Source organism: Xiphias gladius, chromosome 2 (genome assembly GCF_016859285.1).
Source record: "Xiphias gladius isolate SHS-SW01 ecotype Sanya breed wild chromosome 2, ASM1685928v1, whole genome shotgun sequence".
Taxonomy (NCBI): Eukaryota; Metazoa; Chordata; class Actinopteri; order Istiophoriformes; family Xiphiidae; genus Xiphias; species Xiphias gladius.
The window spans coordinates 17,638,689-17,659,759 of record NC_053401.1 but is presented as its reverse complement, the minus strand read 5'-3'; the positions used below and the strand labels follow the sequence as shown (position 1 = coordinate 17,659,759).

General features: G+C 38.8%; 1 protein-coding gene across 1 annotated transcript; it reads left to right on the top strand.

Annotated features, from left to right (window-relative positions):
- Nucleotides 1-1,268: 1,268 nt before the first annotated feature.
- On the top strand, nt 1,269-20,953 carry samm50l (sorting and assembly machinery component 50 homolog, like). Its single transcript, XM_040151034.1, has 15 exons — nt 1,269-1,826; nt 4,589-4,702; nt 5,532-5,633; nt 5,884-5,971; nt 6,177-6,283; nt 8,074-8,204; nt 8,777-8,864; nt 9,311-9,439; nt 9,614-9,685; nt 10,390-10,476; nt 10,851-10,921; nt 11,334-11,401; nt 16,824-16,970; nt 17,421-17,562; nt 19,984-20,953. The coding sequence occupies exons 1-15, from the start codon at nt 1,806-1,808 to the stop codon at nt 20,027-20,029; spliced, it is 1,413 nt and encodes a 470-aa protein (XP_040006968.1). The 5' UTR covers nt 1,269-1,805; the 3' UTR covers nt 20,030-20,953.
- Nucleotides 20,954-21,071: the final 118 nt, after the last annotated feature.

The following is a 21,071-nucleotide window of genomic DNA, read 5'->3' as shown; positions in this document are numbered from 1 at the left end:
GCGTGTGTGTGTGTCTCTGAAACGAGAGGAGGAGGACCGCTTTTGGTGGACTGGCAGCGGCGGAGAGAGAGAGAGAGCAGGAGAGACCTTGAAAGCAATCCGAGCCCTCTGATTGGCTTGTTTGTGCGAGTGGAGAGAGAGAAAGCGACAGACAGACAGTGAGGTAGAGAGATAGGAAGAGAGCCCCATGGTCGAGGTACTCTAGGTTCCCCAAACCTAGAAACCCGACATTAAAATTAAAGTGTATATAATTCCTATTATAAGGAACCCCGTGTGAGATGTAGACCAAGTCGCAGTTCCCAACCTCATGGTGTCCCCAGATAAACCAGAGATAACAAAATTACATTTGCTTTGTTTTTCTTACTTTATATATACAACATAAACCACTTGGTGTAAATCAATTGTGTAAACACTGTGCGCAAATATAAATAATTAAAGTAATGAAATTATCACACAGTAACTGACATACAGCAAACCTGGGGCAGGGTAGTATTCCAGTTTAGGAGGACTGGTTGGTTTCTTGGGCTTGCGACAAAATGGGACTGGGGAATGTGTTTAGAGGCAAACTCAATGGGGTCCACGTTACTAGCAGGATAATCCAGCTATGTCAAGGACCACCAACCATTCATTTTAAAGTCTGACTAAAAATACTGTGATGATTCTCATGGTATAAATCCTTTACATTTAGCCAGCAGTTCAATAATCACAATATTTCTCCTTGTTGCCCTCCTGATACTAACATGGAGCTCTGGAGGTTCAATGACCACAGACCAGGTCACTTTAGTCGTGCATTAGTGTACTGTGCTTTTATCGAAAGTAAATCTGCAAACCAAAAGAGTCCTTTTTCTGAGATGTAAGGGCTTGGACAGTGAAGAAAGTCGCAGTTATTGATGTATTAGTAGCCTACAGCTATGTGTATGGCGGCATTTTACGACGTTTTACAGGCTACACTTACGCTGCCGAAGCTGGCCGGGATATGAACAAACATCTTCTCAGTCCAAAGTAAGATACAGTTTTATCCAGAAGCTGGCGGGTTCTGCTCTGCCTGAAGTGAAATTAAAGCCCGCCATCTGCTGGAGAAGCTCAGTCAACGTTTAGCGATGACTTTGGCCCCACCCATTTTAATGTGTTGTCATTTCTATCCAATCACAGAGAGAAGGCATGGTGATTCCTTTAAGAGCAACACATTTCTGAGCCTTGGCAGTGTCATCCTAGCTAGTGGCTTTCCTTTCAGCAGTGTTCTTCCACCAAATTGCTACATTTTAACATGTACACACATTACCATGCCCTAATGTTGCAACAGTGCAACACTGGAGCTGAGGCCACTGAGTTTGTTCCTCGGCCTCGTATTTTGTTAGTGGAGTGAAAGGATGTTTTTACTTTATAGCATTACTGCAGAACGACAATAGTGAACTCATAAATGAGCTACTACCTGGCTCCTTCTGCTGTGTGTTGCCTAAGTTCTGAGATAACAGAAAAACGAGTACGCTACGATACACTTTTAATTATTTCCAGCTCAGATTTCTTGAACGCTTGACAGGGACTTTTTACTGTCAACTTAGAAGTTTTTCCACCGAAAAAATAACAATGCAGGGACTTATAAATATCAGTCAATAAATGGGGGAAAGGAGTTGACGTACCGTGGGAGGAGTACACGAACGCACCACCAGACCTCACGGCTGTCATGGCGTCTCCCTTGAAGGGGGTTTGGTACTAGAGAAAGTAGTGGATGCCATTTTTCATTTTCTCTGCCGAGAAGAGCAGCTAACCCCGATTGAAGAGGCTTTTAGGATCGGGTACTCACCATGGGTACTGTCCATGCCAAGGTAAACCTAATTTTTTCCTGAGAGCTGGCCTGTGTGCGTTTTTTTTTTGCCCATGACCTCCCTGCCCAGTGTGTGCTGAAGGCTGCAGACTCCTCAGCCTCTTTCCTCGGTGTTCTGTGTCAGAAAATCTGGAACCGGGACTAGTGAACCCATTGTAAACGTGTGAACTGTTGGTGGAGAAGCAATGTAACTTTGTCTTCACATAATATACACACCGATCAGCCACAACGTTAAAACCACTGACAGGTGAGGTGAATAACATTTACTCTCTCGTTACAATGGCCCGTGTCAAGAGGTGGGATATACTAGGCAGCAAGTGGACAGTCAGTTCTTGACGTTGATGTGTTGGAAGCAGGAAAAATGAGCAAGCATATGCATCTGAGCGCATGGCCGTAGGCAAGGTTTTAGAAATACCGAGAAAAAACCTGAGCTTGCTGGGGGGGTTCCTGAGCTACATACGTGCAATTTAAGACGTTTGGAGGGCAAAAATTAGATAACATTAGCTTAAAATTCATGTAAAAACGTGTCTTTGACATCAGCACCCTCGCCTCTCATCTCTATCTCCTTTCCTCCTGTCACCTCTCTTCCTGCCAGGTCTCCTCCAGTATTGCTCAGCTTCTGTAGACTCTCCGAGTCTTTTCCCTTTATCTGTGTTCATTTCTCTCTCCGTCCTCTACTCTTTGTTCTCACTCTCCTCACTTGTCTCTCTGCTTGTCTCTCTGCTCAGTGTATCAAAAACAATTTAGAAAAATTATTTACACCTTCCTTACTTCATCGTTGTGTTTGAGTTTTCAACATTTTGGATTTAGATTATAGAAATGTTATTCAAACAGTACACAAATATAAGAAAAATGTGTTTTATACAATAATATATTTATAGAATAATACTATATTATGATACTGTAATTATGCTAGGTTTGTGGTGCTGTTAAATTGAGTCTATAGGTTCAACTGTAATCACTAAAGAACATAAATCTCTGTGGTAATTCGGCCCACATTGGTTGAATGTTATCAGGTCAGTTTGTGTTGAACAGAATAGTGACAAAATGCTAATCCTATCTCGCTATCTATCCTGGCTATCATAGAAAGCTGTGAAAACAAACACTGCATCGCAGCTTTCTGCGTATGGGGTGGCATAGCCACAGACCAGTGAGAGTGCCCATGCTGACCCCTGTCCACTGTTGAAAGCGCTTACAATGGGAATGTGAGGGTCAGAACTGGGCTACGGAGCAAGGGAAGAAGGTGGCCTGGTGCCTCATTCATAAAAGTGTGCATAGGATTCACGTCAAAAGGTGGTGTACGGACGAAATACAGAAAGTGCTTATGGACAAAAATATTCTGATGTGGAGAAGCACGTGTTACGCCAATTTCCCATTATAAATCACAATCCACTCGAAATGTGGCGCACCTGTGTGAGCTTCATGCAACGCCCATAGTAAATGGTCTGTGAAAGGCCCCTTAGTAATATTAATTCCTATTGAATACATGATGACTATCATGACTCTGACAGAAAGATTAAAAAAAGACATATTTCACGAACTGTGAAATTGAAGTTCTTGTTGGGGAAGTTGAGACAAGAAAAAAGATGTTGTTTGATGGACACAGTGTAGGCTTTACAAATGCCAAAATGGCGTTAAAGTGGCAAAATTTGGTGGAAGCTGTGAATGCTGCTGCATCAGAAGGACAGACTATCACCAAAATAAAAAAGAAGCGGCCCAACCTGATAATGTACGCTAAGGCAAGCCGGCGATTGCAGTGTGATGCTTTGGCCAATGTTCTGCAGGAAAACCTTGGGCCCTGGCATTCATGTGGATGTTACTTTGACACATACCACCTACCTACACATTGTTGCAGACCGAGTATACACTTTCATGGCAACGGTATTCCCTGATGGTAGTAGCCTCTTTCAGCAGGATAATGCATCTTGTCACATTTCAGAAAATGTTCAGGAATGGTTTGAGGAACATCACAAAGAGTTCAAGGTGTTGACTTCAACTCCAAATTCCCCAGATCTCAGTCTGATCAAGCATCTGTGGGATGTACTGGAAAAACAAGTCCAATTCATGGAGGCCCCACCTTGAAACTTACAGGACTTAAAGGATCTGTTGCCAACGTCTTAGTGCCTGATACCACAGGACTCCTTCAGAGGTCTTGTGGAGTCCATGTCTCGATGGGTCAGAGCTATTTTGGCGGCACGAGGGGGACCTACACAATATTAGGCCGGTGGTTTCGTTGTGGCAGAACACAAATAGATAAAAAACAAGACAGCGTCAGCCAAAATTAAAATCCAGTGTGACTACCCTGCTGAAATGCGGGTATAGTGAATGAGTTAATGTGTTTTCCTATGTATCCTTGAAGGTACCAGAGCAACACGGTTGCAGCAGCCAGCCAGATTTGCTCTGGCTCTCTCTCACCTGGACTCACCCCTGTTATCATTTGCACACTTTTTCTTTTGTTTGACTTTTGTTTTGTTTTGCTTTACAACACCTTACATCCCCTTATGCTCACACATTCACATCTATATCACTAATGTTACTTACTGACACACTCCCTATTTGTAGCTATTTCTCCGGTTTACTCCGTATTTGTCATGGCCAAGGAGCCGGCTTATGACAACAGCTTCACAAATGAGCAGACTTGACTCAACTTCTCTGTGACACAGTCTCAAAGACAAAGTGGGATTCATTACAGGGCTGTTAGGTTTCTTTTCATTAGATAGAACTGGCAGTGTGATTTACATCAGTGCCCTTATGATGGTACAGAGTCTGGATCCTCTCCCGATGCATGGCCGAGACTGGGGCATCAACCCTGATGACTTGGTGGAGACTCCAGAACCAGAGCAGGAGGCCAAGCAGGAGATCCTCGAAAACAAAGATGTGGGTAGTAGTAGTATCATCAAAACAGCTCTTGTGTAAAATGTACATAGTAGTATTTAGAAGTAGTTAGCGATTGTAGTAGTTATGAAAATGATACCTTAAATCTTTACAAAGATTTAAAGATGATTTGTAACAGTAATCTGTGGGTCATAATAAGTTACACTTTAGGTTACAGACTAATTTCTTAGTGTATAACACTAATTTGAGGTTTAAGATTACATTGGGTTTTTTTTTTCTTTTTTTCTTTTTTAATTAATTAATTAATTTAATGAGTGACACATTTCAAAAATTAACGTATGACTTGTTAAGGTGAAATATTTCTGTATTCACCTCTTCCTTTGACAGTCAGACACCACATTTACTTACAGTGGTAACTGCATTGCACTTAAATTTATCCTTCCTCATTCTTAGATTAGTGTTTGACGGCTGTTTTTTCTTTTTAGATGTTGTAGAACCTGTTGTTACAGTTTTAGTGTATCTATCCTGTAAATATTTCAGATAAATGTTTACTTATTATAAAGCAGGGGTACATTACTGTGGTTGAACAATATTTTAGACATTTAAATACAATGGTGCATTGTAGCAGAGCATAACCGGCAACTTGTGTTTGCTGAAAAGAGAAAAGTTTTAAATTTTTATAAACCATTTAGGATAAGGATGAAAACCACAGTATCAGTTCAATCAAGTGTGTGTGTGCATGACAACTTAAATACATATAAGATAAGTAAAGATAGCGTTTAAGTGCAAAAAGGGACATTTTTACTTGTCACAGTCATCCATATATGATGGTGATATGAAAGTAATCCAAATAAAATATCTTTGATTGCAGGTGGTTGTCCAACACGTAAACATCCAGGGTCTTGGAAGAACTAAAGAGGATCTTCTTGGCTATGAGATCTCTGATGTCTTTCATGCCAAAAACCTCATTGATGTATGTAATTATGACTATACTGCACAGCAAAGAATAATAGCACTCTAAATCAGTCAGTTTCAGGACAGGTATGTGATTGTACGTACTGTGATATTTGCGAACTGTGAGGAATAGTAATCAGCTTTAAAGAGCTTTTTAGCAGTCATCTTGTGCTTTAAGCTAATAGCGCACATTGCTTTTATTGAAAACTTACATGTCCAGAAGTTGAAGTTTACTACGTGAAGCACTGTTTTTTTTGTCTTGGTTACAGGTGATGAAGAAAGCTCACGTTGCCAGACAGAAGTTGCTTCGCCTGGGAATCTTCAATGAGGTGGAGGTTCTTATCGATACATCTGAAGGTAACTGATTCAATGCCTCTTTCTCAGTAGAAATGGTGGGATCCTTTAATTCACCTGCCCACAACTGTTATTTGCATTTTGATCGGGGACCTGGGCAATCTCTTGCTTTTTAAATAGGTTTTGTATGAGACCGTAGCTGCACTCTCAGCTGACATGGATATGAAGGTAAAAACCTTCCTTACCCTGATTGGTTTTCCCTCCTCAGGTGCAGACGCTTTGCCCAATGGTCTAGATGTAACTTTTGAGGTGATAGAGATCAAGAGACTGACAGGAAGCTACAACACCATGGTTGGCAACAATGAAGGAAGCATGGTGAGAGAACCAGACCTTACCTATAACTTGTCACCCATATTGTCGTCTGTATTGCATTCATTTCTTACATACGTTTATTTAAGTTTTCACAGCAGTTTCACAGGAACTAAGAAAATCCTACCCAGTATTTATGCCAGGATTTTGCTCTCACACATCCTGCACACGTACCTTAGTCTTTTTGAAACATTTTTATACCAAGACCATGGAAAATACTTGCTACCTCTGCCAAGGAGGTGATGTTTTCGCCAGGTCTTTTTATTTGTCAGAAGGATTGCACAAAAGTACTGAACCGATTTGCACTGAACTTGGTGGAGGGATGGGACATGGGCCAGGCAAGAACCCATTAATTTTTGGGCCATATCCGGATCATTTAATATGATGATGAAGTTTTTTTCTCTGAAGTCTAGTGTATGTTGTTTGAAACTGGCCTTGGCGGAGGTATGCACTCTTCTGAGTGCCATTCTAGGTTTTCATTGGCTTGTAGATGTCTGTCAAATTATAAACTGGAAAACTTCAGTAATAGTTCCAATCAATAGTTTATGTAGTAAGTAATAGTTTTAAATCAGTGCTTTTATAATTGCTAAGTCTTCATTAGTAACAGTGACAATATTGATGCTATAACACAGAAACAGTAAAACGGTTAAGTCAAGACACTTACTAATGATGTTTGCCAGAAAAGGATTAAGAAAATCAATACTTAACATTTTTGTTATTTGTGGTCTTTGTAAAAAATGCAATGGTGTAAGTGTGATAGAGCACTCTGACTTTTCCCTAAGATTGGCAATAGACCTCACCTGTTATCTCTTTACTTTCCTATTTCAAAACACCTTGTCACCTTTTTAAGAAAAGCTGCACATGTGTATTCATGGATCCATCCATGTGGATACATCATTTTGATAAATGTTTAAGAAATGATTGCATACAATTAGATGTTCACTCCAATTGTCTTTTTATATAATTAGCATCAGACAATAACTGTTTAAAAATGTAATTGTAAGTGTTATGGTTGGAGTACAATGAAATTTATTTATCAGTTTACTTTTTAATTTTAATTTTGACAGTAACCATGCATTTCACATAGGAAATTTAAGATTGAAACTGAATTTTGATTTAATTTCAGTTCTAATTTTGTCATATAACATGTTCTAACAAATGAAAAAATTTTAAAATGGTTTCATTTTAATATTGTCAGCCATAGGCTTCCATACCCAGTAATTTAAAAGTATTATGATATCTGGATTATTCTGTTGTTAATTACTGGTGGATATGTGCTCAATTTTAATTTATGGTTATCATAATACAATATTTTTTTGGAATGTGACCGATATTGCCAATAGGTCTTTTTCACAGCAGACGTTTTGACACAGTAGGAAAGTAGAGGTGTAGCTAATAGCATTAATATCAGCTGACTACCATTTATATTTTGGTGTTCCAGCGCCCTGGTATTGCACATTCTGGCTCACCGGTATGTGTTACTGGGACAGCCCTTGTTAATGTGTTTGGCTGCACTCGTGCTTTTCCTTCTATGACTACATAGCTACAATGACTGTAAAGTCAAAATTAATATTTGACCAAAGAAATATTCTGTGTTAAAGATTCACGCTCAATTCCTTCAGAGAAGATATTTGGAAAATGGATTAATATAGCAGTTTCTTTAAGTAATCATCATCATTGTAGTCACTTGTTGATAACAAGTTAACTACACTAGTGGACACTAGACAGCCTTAATGATCACAGAACTGCATGATTATCAGCTATCAATGTATGTAACCCTCTGTCCTGTTTTCTAGGTATTGGGTCTGAAACTACCCAACATGTTCGGTCGAGCTGAGAAACTTACCTTCCAGTTCTCCTATGGGACCAAGGAGACGTCCTACGGTCTGTCTTTCTTCAAGCCCCAGCCTGGACACTTTGAGCGCAAGTATGTCAGCAACACAGTTCCCACAAATGCTCTGTCACAGGACTGCAACGGCCAAATCTTTCTTAAGTATTGTGGCTGAGGAGAATTTGTAAAATTCAAAGAAAACAGTTCCTCTGAGAGGTGTCTGTGCAGCTTTAACAGAGGAAGCTTCAGTAACACACAAACATGTTACGGTTTGAATAGAAAAAAAATCAGGATTTTGTACTTTAACTGTGACTTTAGAAGGTCACCTGTGTAACTTCATTTTTCCGCTGTACTTTTAAGGACCATACTGATGTTTTTTCAGCTCGTTAAATGCAAAGCATTTGTACTTGTTAGATCAATTTTATTCCTTCAACGCTGGTCATTTCAGTAGGTGGTTAAAATCAGTTAGAGACATAGTTTGCAACATATAACTAATCAGTTGCACCTTAACAGTTATAGTACAGTTGAGAGCAGGGGTTTTTCTAAATAGTCTGTTGTTAGTGCAAGAAAAATCTCACATCCCGATTACACAGGAGGAATGCAATCCTTTTACAAAAGTACAGGTATCATCAAGAAAGAGTTTTCAAAGTTGGTGTCCTCTGTTTCAGCTTCACTCTCAACATGTACAAAGTCACGGGTCAGTTCCCATGGAGCTCCTTAAAAGAGACTGACAGAGGCATGTCCGCCGAACTAAATGTAAGAGACTGCGTGTGTGTGGCCATGTTTGTATACCATTTGTGTTGTCTTTTGAAAGGGAACACCAGTGTCATCATAAACATTTGTATTTTGCTGATTGATCAATGCTGACATACAGGATTCATAAGTGTTGCATGATACAGGATTGACATATTATCTGCAAGAAAAACTGTAACTTGCACACAGCAAACAACATATAATGGGGTGAAAAAAGTCTGAGATCACTTTCTCAGAATAGGGAAGTGGTCTCAGACTTTTTGACCCAACTGTATATGGGATGGCCAGAGAGAAGTACACCAGAGTGAACTGAAAAACATTAAAAGCCCAGCCCAAACACATTAAAATATACATACAGTAGTTGATAAAAGTTAGGATAAAGATTCCAGTAGCAGTTCCTATGTTAAAATTGGTTTACTTAAACCACAGTTCTCATTCCTGTCCTGCAGTTTCCTCTCGGGGTGACCAACCACACGCTGAAGTGGGAGGGTGTATGGAGGGAGCTGGGCTGCCTGGCACGCAGCGCTTCCTTCGCCGTGCGGGAGGAGAGTGGACACTCTCTTAAATCTGCACTCTTGGTACAGCCTGGAGACTTTTTCTAGCTCATAGTAATGCCAAGATCTCTGAATTTTTGTTGTATGTAATTTAGTCTCCCCTGAAAACAGTCTTCTCTTTGCCTTTGATATGAAGGATTTTCAGGAAATGTTTCTGAGGGTTATAAAACCATTTTCTCATGTTGGTGTTGTTTGCAGCACACCATGTCAGTTGATTCAAGGAATTCTGCCATTTTCCCCAGCAGAGGTGCCTTAGTCCGGATCAACCAGGTAAACTCTCACCGTGTGTCCATATGCAGATCCACTCTTTTGACTTGTATTTTTCCACTGTTAAACCCTTTGTTCTATTTCCACTACTTATTTCCACCCAGACAGCAGTTAGCTTTTATTTAGACTTAATTTTGAAATACTGTGCATGGTTCGAATATATTATTTTATGTAGCAGCTTAACTCAAACATATATTAAGAGTTCAAATGGCAGTAGAAAACAGTTTAAAACAGAAAATGAGGCAGTTTAGATGATTTCCAACAACTTCCTGTGTATGGTCCACCCACTTCGGCTGTAAATCCAAATACATAAATGAATATAGACATTGCAGTGAAATTAACAATAAAGGTAGTAGCTTTGTGTTACATCCCAAACAGGTGTAAAAAATATAGAGTTTTTATGCATGCAGATAGTATACAGGACAGTCATACCTAAAACATGTGGAACAAGAAAAAAAGTAGAATTGTCTCACCTTGTTCAAAAGTCATCTCTGTTTTGAACAAAATATTAAGTTTGAGGGCTGAACATAAGAAGAAATGACCAGTGTAGGTAAAGGACAAGTTCAAAGGAAGAACAAGTTCAGCTGCTTTCGGGTGCTGAATGTCAAAGACATTTCACCCATCATTGTCTTAAAACAGCTGGATGCATTCTTCCTATTATGTCAGATTTTCAAACTATGAAACTGAGGTGGGTGTTTGCCCTGCAGGAGCTGGCTGGGTACACAGGAGGAGACGCCTGCTTCTTGAAAGAGGATTTTGAGCTACAGTTCAACAGACGGCTCTTCTGGGACTCGGTAAGACAGAAATCAGACCGTTTCAACACAGTATGCTTCAAAAAGCTGCAGCCAAGACTTTAGTTGTTTTAGTACAGTGTTTCTGCTTCCGCAGTGTATAAACAGATTCTGTGGACACTGATTGCCATGTTTCAGTGCTCTTGCCAAGCTGCTCTGCTATCAAATACAAGTGATGGTAGAAATACCTGAGCTGATTAATTTTTGTTTGTGATGATGCACTTACAATTGTAGTTACCTTAAAGAACCATCAGAGGGCAACAAAGTCAGTGAGAAACAGTAAATATGAATTGCTGTTTTTTACCTTGTCCTGTTTGACTGAATACAATCTGTGTGAAGTTTTTTGTGCATAAAGGGAACATTTCATATCCTCTCAGGTCTTGTCTGCTTCTCTGTGGGGTGGAATGCTTTATCCCATTGGAGGACAACCGTCCTGCATCGCTGATAGGTACATCTGATTTATCCCAGAGCTGTCATCTGAATATGACACATTCCTGGCTCCTGGTGGAGACCTCAACAAATCACTACTAGATAATAAGATGCAATAAGAGCAAAGCTGGGCTGTTAATAAATTAATGTGATAAATTGCTCTCAAATTACGAAACGTTCAAAAGAAGAAAAACAATATTAAATCAGTACTTAATAGTTTGTTAATATTAAAGCTATCACTAAGGTCTAAAACAACCCACTCTTTTAATGTATCATTATTTGTCACCCAAAAAATACACAATATTTTCCTTATTTTTGTGCCATCAATCAGTTTGTGGGTTTCACTATCTTTGAACAATAGATTTGGGATTTTGAGACAATACTGCACTTTGTGCGGATGGCTCAGTGATACTGTGATGTATTTTTTCTAGGTTCTACCTTGGAGGTCCCACCAGTGTACGAGGATTTGGGATGTACAGTATCGGGCCACAAAGTGAAGGTAAAAACAGTTTTTCCCTTATTGTACTTAGTTCTCTATTTCAAAAAAGGAGGGGTGAGTGAAAAATTTTCAAACCGGTTTGATATTAAGCCAAAGACTGGATTGGTATACTGAATTTTACCATTAGGTGTCGCATTTGATTCAGCAGACGCTCCGGAGTGGAACATAATGAAACTGAGACAGCCAATGAATGAGAGTGTATGGCTCGTCAGACACCAGTGGCTCCATTAGTCTGTTTTATAAACAGAAAATATTATGTTAATAATGTTGTCATTTTGCTTATTACTAATGCAGTACAAGTTGGAAATAGCGCTGTGATGCCGTTGTCACAGGTTGCCAATGTAGGCTACTTTTTGATTTGTCAGAGCTTGTCACAATGACAAATATGGGTTCATCCGATTTTGCATGAAATCAAACAGGTTTAAGATCCTACACCGGACTGGAGCGGCAAAACTGGAAATCGACCCAACTCTAGTCAGGTTACAAGCTGGGCTACAGTACCAAAACATAATCTAAGCAAAAAAAGATAAGACACTCCTTCCAAGTAAAAACACTTCAGAAGTACATGAATGAACAGTGGAGCATAAGGAGCTAGAGCTGAATGTGTCTCACATACAGTAAAGGTATGTGATCTTCCTCAGGCAGCATTAAAAGGGAATGGAGGAGGACACAATACAAGGACTGACAAATTATGTACTCTATCAGAGAGAAGAGTAGTTCTTCGGCATATTTAGTCCACAGATTGGGTGCCAGGAAACACGAATATTTAAAATATTATATGATATCATTATATGGTCTTGTATATGAGTTTGTTTATACAATATTCATGAGTTAATAGTGTAGAGTTTGTATTTGAGTTCTTCTCATGACTGTGTGGATTTCCCAAAAAACACAAACAAATTTAAATACTCTAAATTTCCTGTGGGAGTGATTGTGAGTGTGAATGTGGTTATCTTTCGACACTGTGCAATATTTACATATGTCCCTTATTAGAGATTGTGTAAGCAGCACTCTGACAGTTAGGTAATTTCTTGGCCTTGGCCTGACCCTCTGCCTGGTGTTTTCATGCCAAGGGGTGCGCCCACGGTACACAGGAGGGAAAAGAGTAACAAACAGGACAGTTTAGGAGACGTCTGATGACAGCTGCTTTTTTTTTTTTTTTTTTTTTTAAGCAAATGTAACATTTAATGTTTTACTGGTGTATGCATAAAGGTGAGAATGCTGCTCTTTTACATTTAAGGATACGAAGAGACCATTTATGACTTGAGATAGATTTATACTTATAAATAGATGAAAATAGCATCAGATCGATGGGGTCATAGAAACAGCTTCACCAAACTTTTTTTTTTATTATTCATTTCTATCATTGTTATACAAAGTAAATAAAATCCCACAGCATCTGCCTCTGGCTGGGGATCAGTGGTGCTGTGTATTCAGACTACTACTCTGCATCATCCAGACAGCAATCTCATTTCACCCCTTTTGCATCTTTGCAATGCTGCACATACATGAACCAAAATAGCAGAGGAAATGTTCACACAGTCCATGTACCCAAGATCTACTGCTCCATGGTTGTTGTTGCACTTTTTAAATTAAAACAAAGCACTGATTGATGTTTTTTTTTATATATCAAACACTGTTATACAACAAGTTGTAAACTGTAGAATAAATACAGTGGCTCTTTAAGATCATGCAGCAGTAGAGCTACATATTCATTTAAATAATCCCAGAGAGAAAAAAGGTAGATGAAGAGTGAATACACAGCTAGACCTAATTTTATTGTTGAAGTAGGATCTCAAATTTTTCCCTGAAATTAATGCTGGCAGCACAGATACAAAAGCAATGGAATGGATAGCATCAAAAGCTAACCTTAGGCAGAAAATGATGGCACATGCATCTAAAAGGAAAAAAGAGGACACAATGGATTTGAAATGAAGCAATCAAGATGTGATTGAAGTGTAGACTTTCAACTTTGATTCAAAGGGTTTAACAAAAATATCACATCATCATTTCCTAACGATGATTGTGAACAAGTGATAGCCCTAACAAGCTAATTAAGGTCTGAGGCCTTGGTAAAAGTTATGTGAGAGCTTAAATCTCTTGGTCTGCCCAAATTTTTATATGGTACAACTTTCATTTTCCTTTCACTCTAAACTTGTGCAAAACAAAAATAATACACTAATATTGCTTAAAATGTTAAAGAATGTTTCACCTTTTACTTTATGCCTTTTGGAGATCAGCTCATCTTCTGCTCACTGAACTATTCACAGTAACAGATATTTTGACTATGGGTGCTCAAACTTTTTGAAGCCACTGAGATATCCTGGTACCAGTATTACAAGAGGTATATAATGAGGCCTTTACATTAGGATCTTGTCCCCTAACATTCAACGAGGCATTAATATCAGTAATACCTAAAAAAAGATAAGGACACAACAAACCCCTCTATTTTTCGACCTGTAAGTCTGATTAACATGAATTGTAAGATTTTGACTAAGATCTCAGCCCTACACCTGGAAAGGGCATTACCAAGCATTATACATCCTGATCGAGTATGATTAATGAAAAATAGGTAATCAGCGGACAAAATGTGAAGACTATTACATTTGATCTCGTTGAATCAGACAAAGAAAGACCCAGTCGTTGCCCTCTCACTTGATGCAGAGAAGGCATTAGACCAAGTTCAATGGGAATTTTTATTTGCAGCCCTGTCATATTTTGGATTTGGACTTTATTCTTTTATTGACGTGATTAAAACATTATACAAAAACCCAAAGGCAGCGGTGATAACTAATCACGTAATCTCATCTCTATTAAGCCTTACTAGAGGTACCCTGCGGGGCTGGGATCTTTCACCATTATTGTTCAATATTGTAATAGAACCAATGGCTATTTCCATCAGAGTAATTGGAAATATTAGGGAGGTGGAAAGGAGCACAGAATATTATTGTATTCCGACGATATTTTGACGCTGGTAAAAGACCCATGGAATTCGATACCACACTTAATAGACACAATACAGTCTTGCTCCAAATTATCAGTATATAAGATTAATTGGACATAGTCGGAAGTCATGCCTTTTTCTGGATTATGTAGTCCAAATTTATTGACAAATTTTGGCTTTAAAAGGATCCCAAAAGGGATGAAATAGTTTAGAATCAAACTAAGCTTTGATGTGGAGGAAATGCTTACGTTAAATTATGAACCAGGGCTACAAAAATATATATAACTAATTTCGATAAATGGGGGGGGGGGGATTAAGCCCCTATAATGGGGGAAGGTAAATGTAATAACCTATATTCAATTATATACTTAAAATGTTAACAATTACTATGTCTCATCGGGTCTTAAAACAATATGATGCAATAGTTAAAGACTTTTTATGGGAGGGGAAAAAACTCATGATTAAATTTAGTAAAATTTGTTCTCCTGAGGACAACGGAGGCCTAGGATTATCACATTCAAAGATAATACTATATTTTCTTTTTGAAATGGACAAAATAGCCAAACACTGGAATAAATATAACCATTTAGAGTGGGTCAATATTGAAAATAAACTGTAATTTCCATTTGCCCCTATCGATAGATTATCTCAGTGTTCAAAATTTATCGAATCCCATCCTGTCTCAATCCAAAGAGATTTCAACCAAATTGCATAAGATGTATACATTATATTGCAAACAATTATATTTTCATTATCACATAGATCTGTGGTTAGCATTGGAAGGACAAATATTTTGGAAGAAGTGGCACGTACTATTGTTCATTTATATGAAGACAGTGTGTGTATCATACTCTGATATAACAAGAAAATATAACCTCATGAGAAAAGAGCATTTTTGGAAGTATCTATAAATCAGGAACTATATTACCTCAAGGATTCACTACAACGATAGAAACCACATCATGGACTACTTCACGCTATCTGAGGTGTGCCATCGAGTTTCTGTATTTTACAGAACAACCAACCAACTGCTCAGCAATGACTAAGAACTTAAAAATGTTGTGAGCACATTGTTGTTGGAAAGGTCAGAAGGTCAGATGTAGGCACCCTGATACACTGCATTTGGGAATGCCCAATTATCCAACCCTTCAGGAGAACAATTTTGGAATATTTGAGCAACTGGATGGGAAGGAATTTACCATTATCTCTAAGATTATGTTTAGGGGACAGAACCCTAATACACAATATAAAAAGTGGAGAACTCTTTGTAATCATGGTAGTCAAATCAGTGGCTGCTAGGACAATGCTTACACACTGGAAAACACCCAGATCTCCAGAATTAAAAGAATAGGCAAATAAAACAACTTCATATGAATGTATGTTTAGGAGGATTAACAGAAATAAGAGTAAGGCACCAGTTTGGGATCCATTTGGACTTATATTACAATGACTGATAAGCCTGTTGTATGAATGTTGACTCCTGACAGCAGTTAATATCTGCTGCATGGATATTCTTCCTATTCATATTATTAGCAGAATGTTCCTTATACTATTTACATTTATTGTTTTGGCTTATACCAGTGATGTTACAGGTATTGTAAGCAAGAAGAAGTGTCTCACAATGTAATACAGTGAACTGTCATGTACCAAAGATAAAAGTAATAGAAAATTTAAATTATTTTTTTCAAAAAAAGGAAAAATATGGGTATTAACTAAGTTGAATGAATATAATTTTATGTAAGGAAAATAAACAAGAGTTTGCTATCGTGCTAACTTTCATTTCACTAAAATTCAACTTGGATCCTTTTTTATTAGTTGTCTCCCCTATCATTGTTAATGACTTATTTCAAAAAAATGTGTGTGTGCAGCTTCTGAAGGGGGGCATGCCAGAAAAAGTTTATGAACCACTGCCTATGGTAATGGCTAGTATGTGGTAAAAAGACAAAGACAAACTTAAAGTACTTAGGTTTTCGCAAGATTTTTTCATGTACTATCCAACCTATCACTCATCACTAAAGCCTTTGTAACATATTATGTCAGGGATAGAAACACTTGCATTAGCTACATTTTTGTCAGAAAGGATGACAATTTTATCTAGAAAAATACAGTAGAAATGAAGTGAATGTAATAGAAATTTGTAAGTGTCTAACTGGGCCTGGTTTCTCTTGTACGTTTCCATCTTTCCAGCACTTAAGTGGTCACACTTAACATACAAACACACTCCATACACAAATACAAAATTACAGGATATATAGACAGTTTATAAAAACATACAAACCCAATAACCACAGAACATGAAAGAGAAAGCAGAGAAGAAGAATAAAATGTTTCTAGCAAGGAGCTTCTGTCTCATCTGTGTTAATAATCTGGATCACAACATTTATCTGGATAATCAGGATTATTATTTTACCTTTAATCACTACAACTAGATATACAAAATTTTATTAGAGATATGTCCTGCTTCTGTGTGTGTTCCAGGTGATTATTTGGGTGGAGAGGCGTACTGGGCAGGTGGCCTGCACTTCTACACCCCTCTGCCCTTCAGACCAGGCAAGGGCGGTTTCGGAGACCTTTTCAGGACACATTTCTTTCTCAATGCTGGCAACCTCTGTAACCTCAACTATGGTGGGTGTACTCAAAATATTACTATACCATACCTGGTGTGTTATAAGGCAGTCAAGACTGACTGAAATAGTAACAATGTGCAAATGTTAATAACCAATCTAGATTATTAAAATGTTCTAAAAATATGTAGCTAGAACTCCTCCCTTATCTCAGCAACACTCCAGAAGTAATAAGTTGGTCTTACCACTTGTTAAAGTTCTTTTGATCCAACTTTCGCCACTCTTAATTTTAATTTAACAATGCATCTCATCAGCAAGTTTCTGCGGAATATTTCCAGAAAATTAAGGATATTTTAATGGAAACACAATTTCAGAATTTCTCAGAAAGTCATGACAACCGTGGAAATAATCAAGGACACTTTGTGGAGCCTGTGTGAGCTGTATACTGTAAACTTTCCACTGCTGCGGTTATCCTAGTTGTTGTGTGACATGTTAAGTGTTATGTGTCCAGGTGATGGTCCCCGGGCACACCTTCAGAAGCTAGCTGAGTGTATTCGCTGGTCATACGGAGCGGGCATCGTGCTGCGGCTTGGAAACATCGCCAGACTGGAGCTCAACTACTGTGTACCCATGGGAGTTCAGAGTGTAGACCGGTAGGAGTACTGTGCAAGACTACTACTCACCAACACTGATAATGTTTTCTGAACTAAAAAAATTCCCGGATTTTTAACCATGTTAACAGCATGGCCCCGTGGAGGGCAGTGTTTGTCTGTCAAATGGTTCATACTGAAATATCTTGTCAACTGTTGGATGGACTTGCTATGAAATGTGGTTCAGACATTCCTGTCACCCTCAGGATGAACTGTAGTCACTTTGGTGATCCAAACCTTTAATTTAGTGCATTTTTTATTTCTCCAGTACTTTAGTTTGCACCTGCCAAACTAATGACGTTCCCATCAGCCTCTGCTATACTTTGTATTTAGTGTTATTTAGAAAATGTTAGCATGTGAAAATGCAAAACTAAAATGGTGAACGGGGTTACATTATACCTGCTAAACATCAGCCTGTTAGCATTGTCATTGTGATCATGTTACCATGCTAATATTAGCATTTAGCTCAAAGAACCGCTGAGCCTAATGCAGTCATACTGGTGGCTCGTTAAAGCTGTACTTATTGTGCATTCCATTTGAACTTGGAAGTCATAATTTCCGAGTTCCCAGTAGGAAATTTCAACTGGAAGACCCCCTGAAGTCTGATTTCAAACTCTGAAAGTCACAAGAACCTCACCAACCCTGACCTCAAAATCCAAGATGGCTGCTCCGTGCATCAACAGTAGTGAAAGCTGTAGTAATATAATGTTTATTAGCACTTCTGTCTTATTTGTCTCATTATATCAGTGAAAATGCGGTACTCTCAAATTTCAATCTGTGGACATGTTGCTACAGTGGTTGTATGCACTAAATACAGTGTGATGCGTCGTTATCAACTGGTATTGCTAACAATGGCTAACAATAGATAACCTGGCTAGAACTGGTATCGCTAACAATAACAGATGCGTCCATCTTGGTTTTCAGACTTGTTGTACTGGAACGCAGTCAACTCGTGTATTGTATCATTCCCAGCTCCAACTTCCAACTTCTGAGGCAATGGAACGCAGCATTAGGTCACAGCAGTGCTTTTAGCTAAGTAGATGTTCAATTTTCGTATAAGTATGTCTGTCCAACCTGTACCACCTATAGGCGCAGACAAGTACAAAACTTCACTGCAGGAAGCAACAGGGTTTTTAAAGAGCAAATATATCCAGCAGCGATGCACGGGTCGGGTTTTTTTTAATAACCACATCCACCCATCCCATTATGAGAGCCAACCTACTCCCCCCGACCTGCAAAAGTATGCGTTAATCAGCCACCCGAACCTGACCTGCAAACGGGCAAACCAGCAAACCTGCAAACCAACTTTTAGCTCTCTCACTCTCTCTTTTTCAGTTTTTCATGGTCAAAAAGATACATTGATTTAGCTTTTATTTACTATTATTCTCTATTAATAAGAATATGAATATTAAGAATAATAAAAACAGATGAAAAGTAGCTGCTGCTGCCTGCTATGCGTCTTTCGCCACCACAGAGGTGTGGAGAGCAGCGAGAAGGGAGAGATGCTGTTTATTTTAGTAATAACTGTAGTACACTTTATAGCTGATAGAGAGAGAGACTATTTTCCTATTCCACCTCCTGTGTGGAATAATTACATCTTCGTATTCCTAAGTATTACAGTTCACACATTAGTTAACTATTATCTTTTCTGTTTTACAAAGGCGAGAAGGAAAACCAAGTCGCTTGCGTGTGCATCAAAGAGAGAACTGTGACTCTTGTTGTAAAGAAACATTCATAGCTGCAAGCATGTAGGCCTATGTCAGCACATCAGATAATATAATAATCAGATAATGACCACATCAAACCTCCACATGAGTATCAAAACCAAAGATCACAGCGTGATCCACTTTATAGTTCTGTAAAGCAGATTGTTGACAGCCAGGGCATAAAAGGTACTGCACAATCTGGTGGGAGAGAGAGAGAGTGACAGAGAGAGAGAGTGACAGAGAGAGAGAGTGACAGAGAGAGAAAGTGACAGAGAGAGTGGAAGAGAAGGTGGAGTAGTAATCACAGTCTAACCTATATGTCTGTTAAGTTATTAATAACTTAGTCCAAATGCTGCTTTGTCACTTTTCACCCTACCCAGCCGAACCTGTGATATTGTCTAATAACCTTAACCGAACCCAACCGACCTGGGGGTCAGCCCACAGGACCTGCTAGTTATGGGTCAAACTGCACATCAATAATACCCAGGCTAATAATCGTGCTTGTTCTGTTCTATCATGCAACTACACCACAACTGTTGTGGTCACAATGGTTGGGATCCAAGGTTCAGCATAAGAGAACATTTGAACTCACAGAACTTAGTAAAGCAGTTCATTTACTGGGCAGTTAATTTATTTAGTTTGAAGGTGGTCAATAAAATAAGGAATTGTACTAACCGGACAATCAATCCTAACCTCTATTTCTTCTTTTCTCTCATAGGATATGTGATGGTGTCCAGTTTGGAGCTGGAATTCGCTTCCTGTAACCTCATCACTACACTGATCTCAGTCCTCCAGCAGAGGCTGTGCTGTGAAAAGGGAGAACGTCTTGTTGTTTGTCACCTGTAATTTGTTGTAGAATATGTAATACTAGCATGAGAAATGTGCCCGAGCCCCCCCAACCCTCATTTGATACACCCTGCTTTGAAAGACAAAGTTCCAGTGCTGGGCTGTACGACTAGTGCAGATTTTTACAAACTGAACTGAGTCGAAAAGTAACCAGATAAAAGATTTCTTTAGCAGCAAGCATAAGACATGAAAACAACTATGGCTAAAATACAATTATAATGCATCCTTTACAAATTCTAAGCATATCAGTAGTTCTTCTCTTCAGTAGACTATTGAAATATGGCTTTGCTAATTTGATTAACTGTTTAACTCCTTGTTTTGAACTCTCCAGCACTGGTGCAATGTCTGTGGAAAAGTGATCTTACATTGATTTCACCCACTGTTCCTATGGTGACACAAAGTAAATTATTTACCTGAATTTTAAAGATATTTTGGGCACGTTCCCTGTTTGCCTTCCAGGACTGCTTCTTATCCAGGAGAAAAAATAATTTTGTTTGAGAGTTTAATGTACACCACGCACTCTTCTGACCTGACGAGTTTGGTTGAGTTGTTCTGTGTGGTTGCCTGATTGCACTAGCAGCGAGGCAATGAACCAAGAGAAATCAGCACCTTTTTAATCCAAACAGCAGTGTAGGAAAGGAATGGACCCTCTTGCCAGAGTAGATTGTTCAAAGATTGTTGTCTGATGCGAAGAACGGCGGGTTGATGTTCATCTTCTGAGCAGGCAGCAGAGGTGGGACCCCCCCACGCCCAAGCAACATCCACCACCAGTGCTCTTACCTGTAGTTCTGTTTTTGATGTTGTTGAAGCTCTTCACAAATAAATCACAGTTGCTCCCCCTAGTTTCTCTTTGGTTCCTTTGTGGTATCTCAGATGCACATTCAACAGTCAGTCAGTTCTGGATCTTGTGTACTGTAATTCATTCTATATTTGTTTGGGCTTCGTGTCTCTTGCCCTTTC

Excerpts from the sequence above, each read along its gene's own strand:
- samm50l (XM_040151034.1), top strand. The coding sequence starts at position 1,806 with ATGGGTACTGTCCATGCCAAG. Across the intron at positions 8,205-8,776 it reads CCTGGACACTTTGAGCGCAA|CTTCACTCTCAACATGTACA; the intron begins GTATGTCAGCAA and ends CCTCTGTTTCAG. Across the intron at positions 16,971-17,420 it reads CCTCTGTAACCTCAACTATG|GTGATGGTCCCCGGGCACAC; the intron begins GTGGGTGTACTC and ends TTATGTGTCCAG.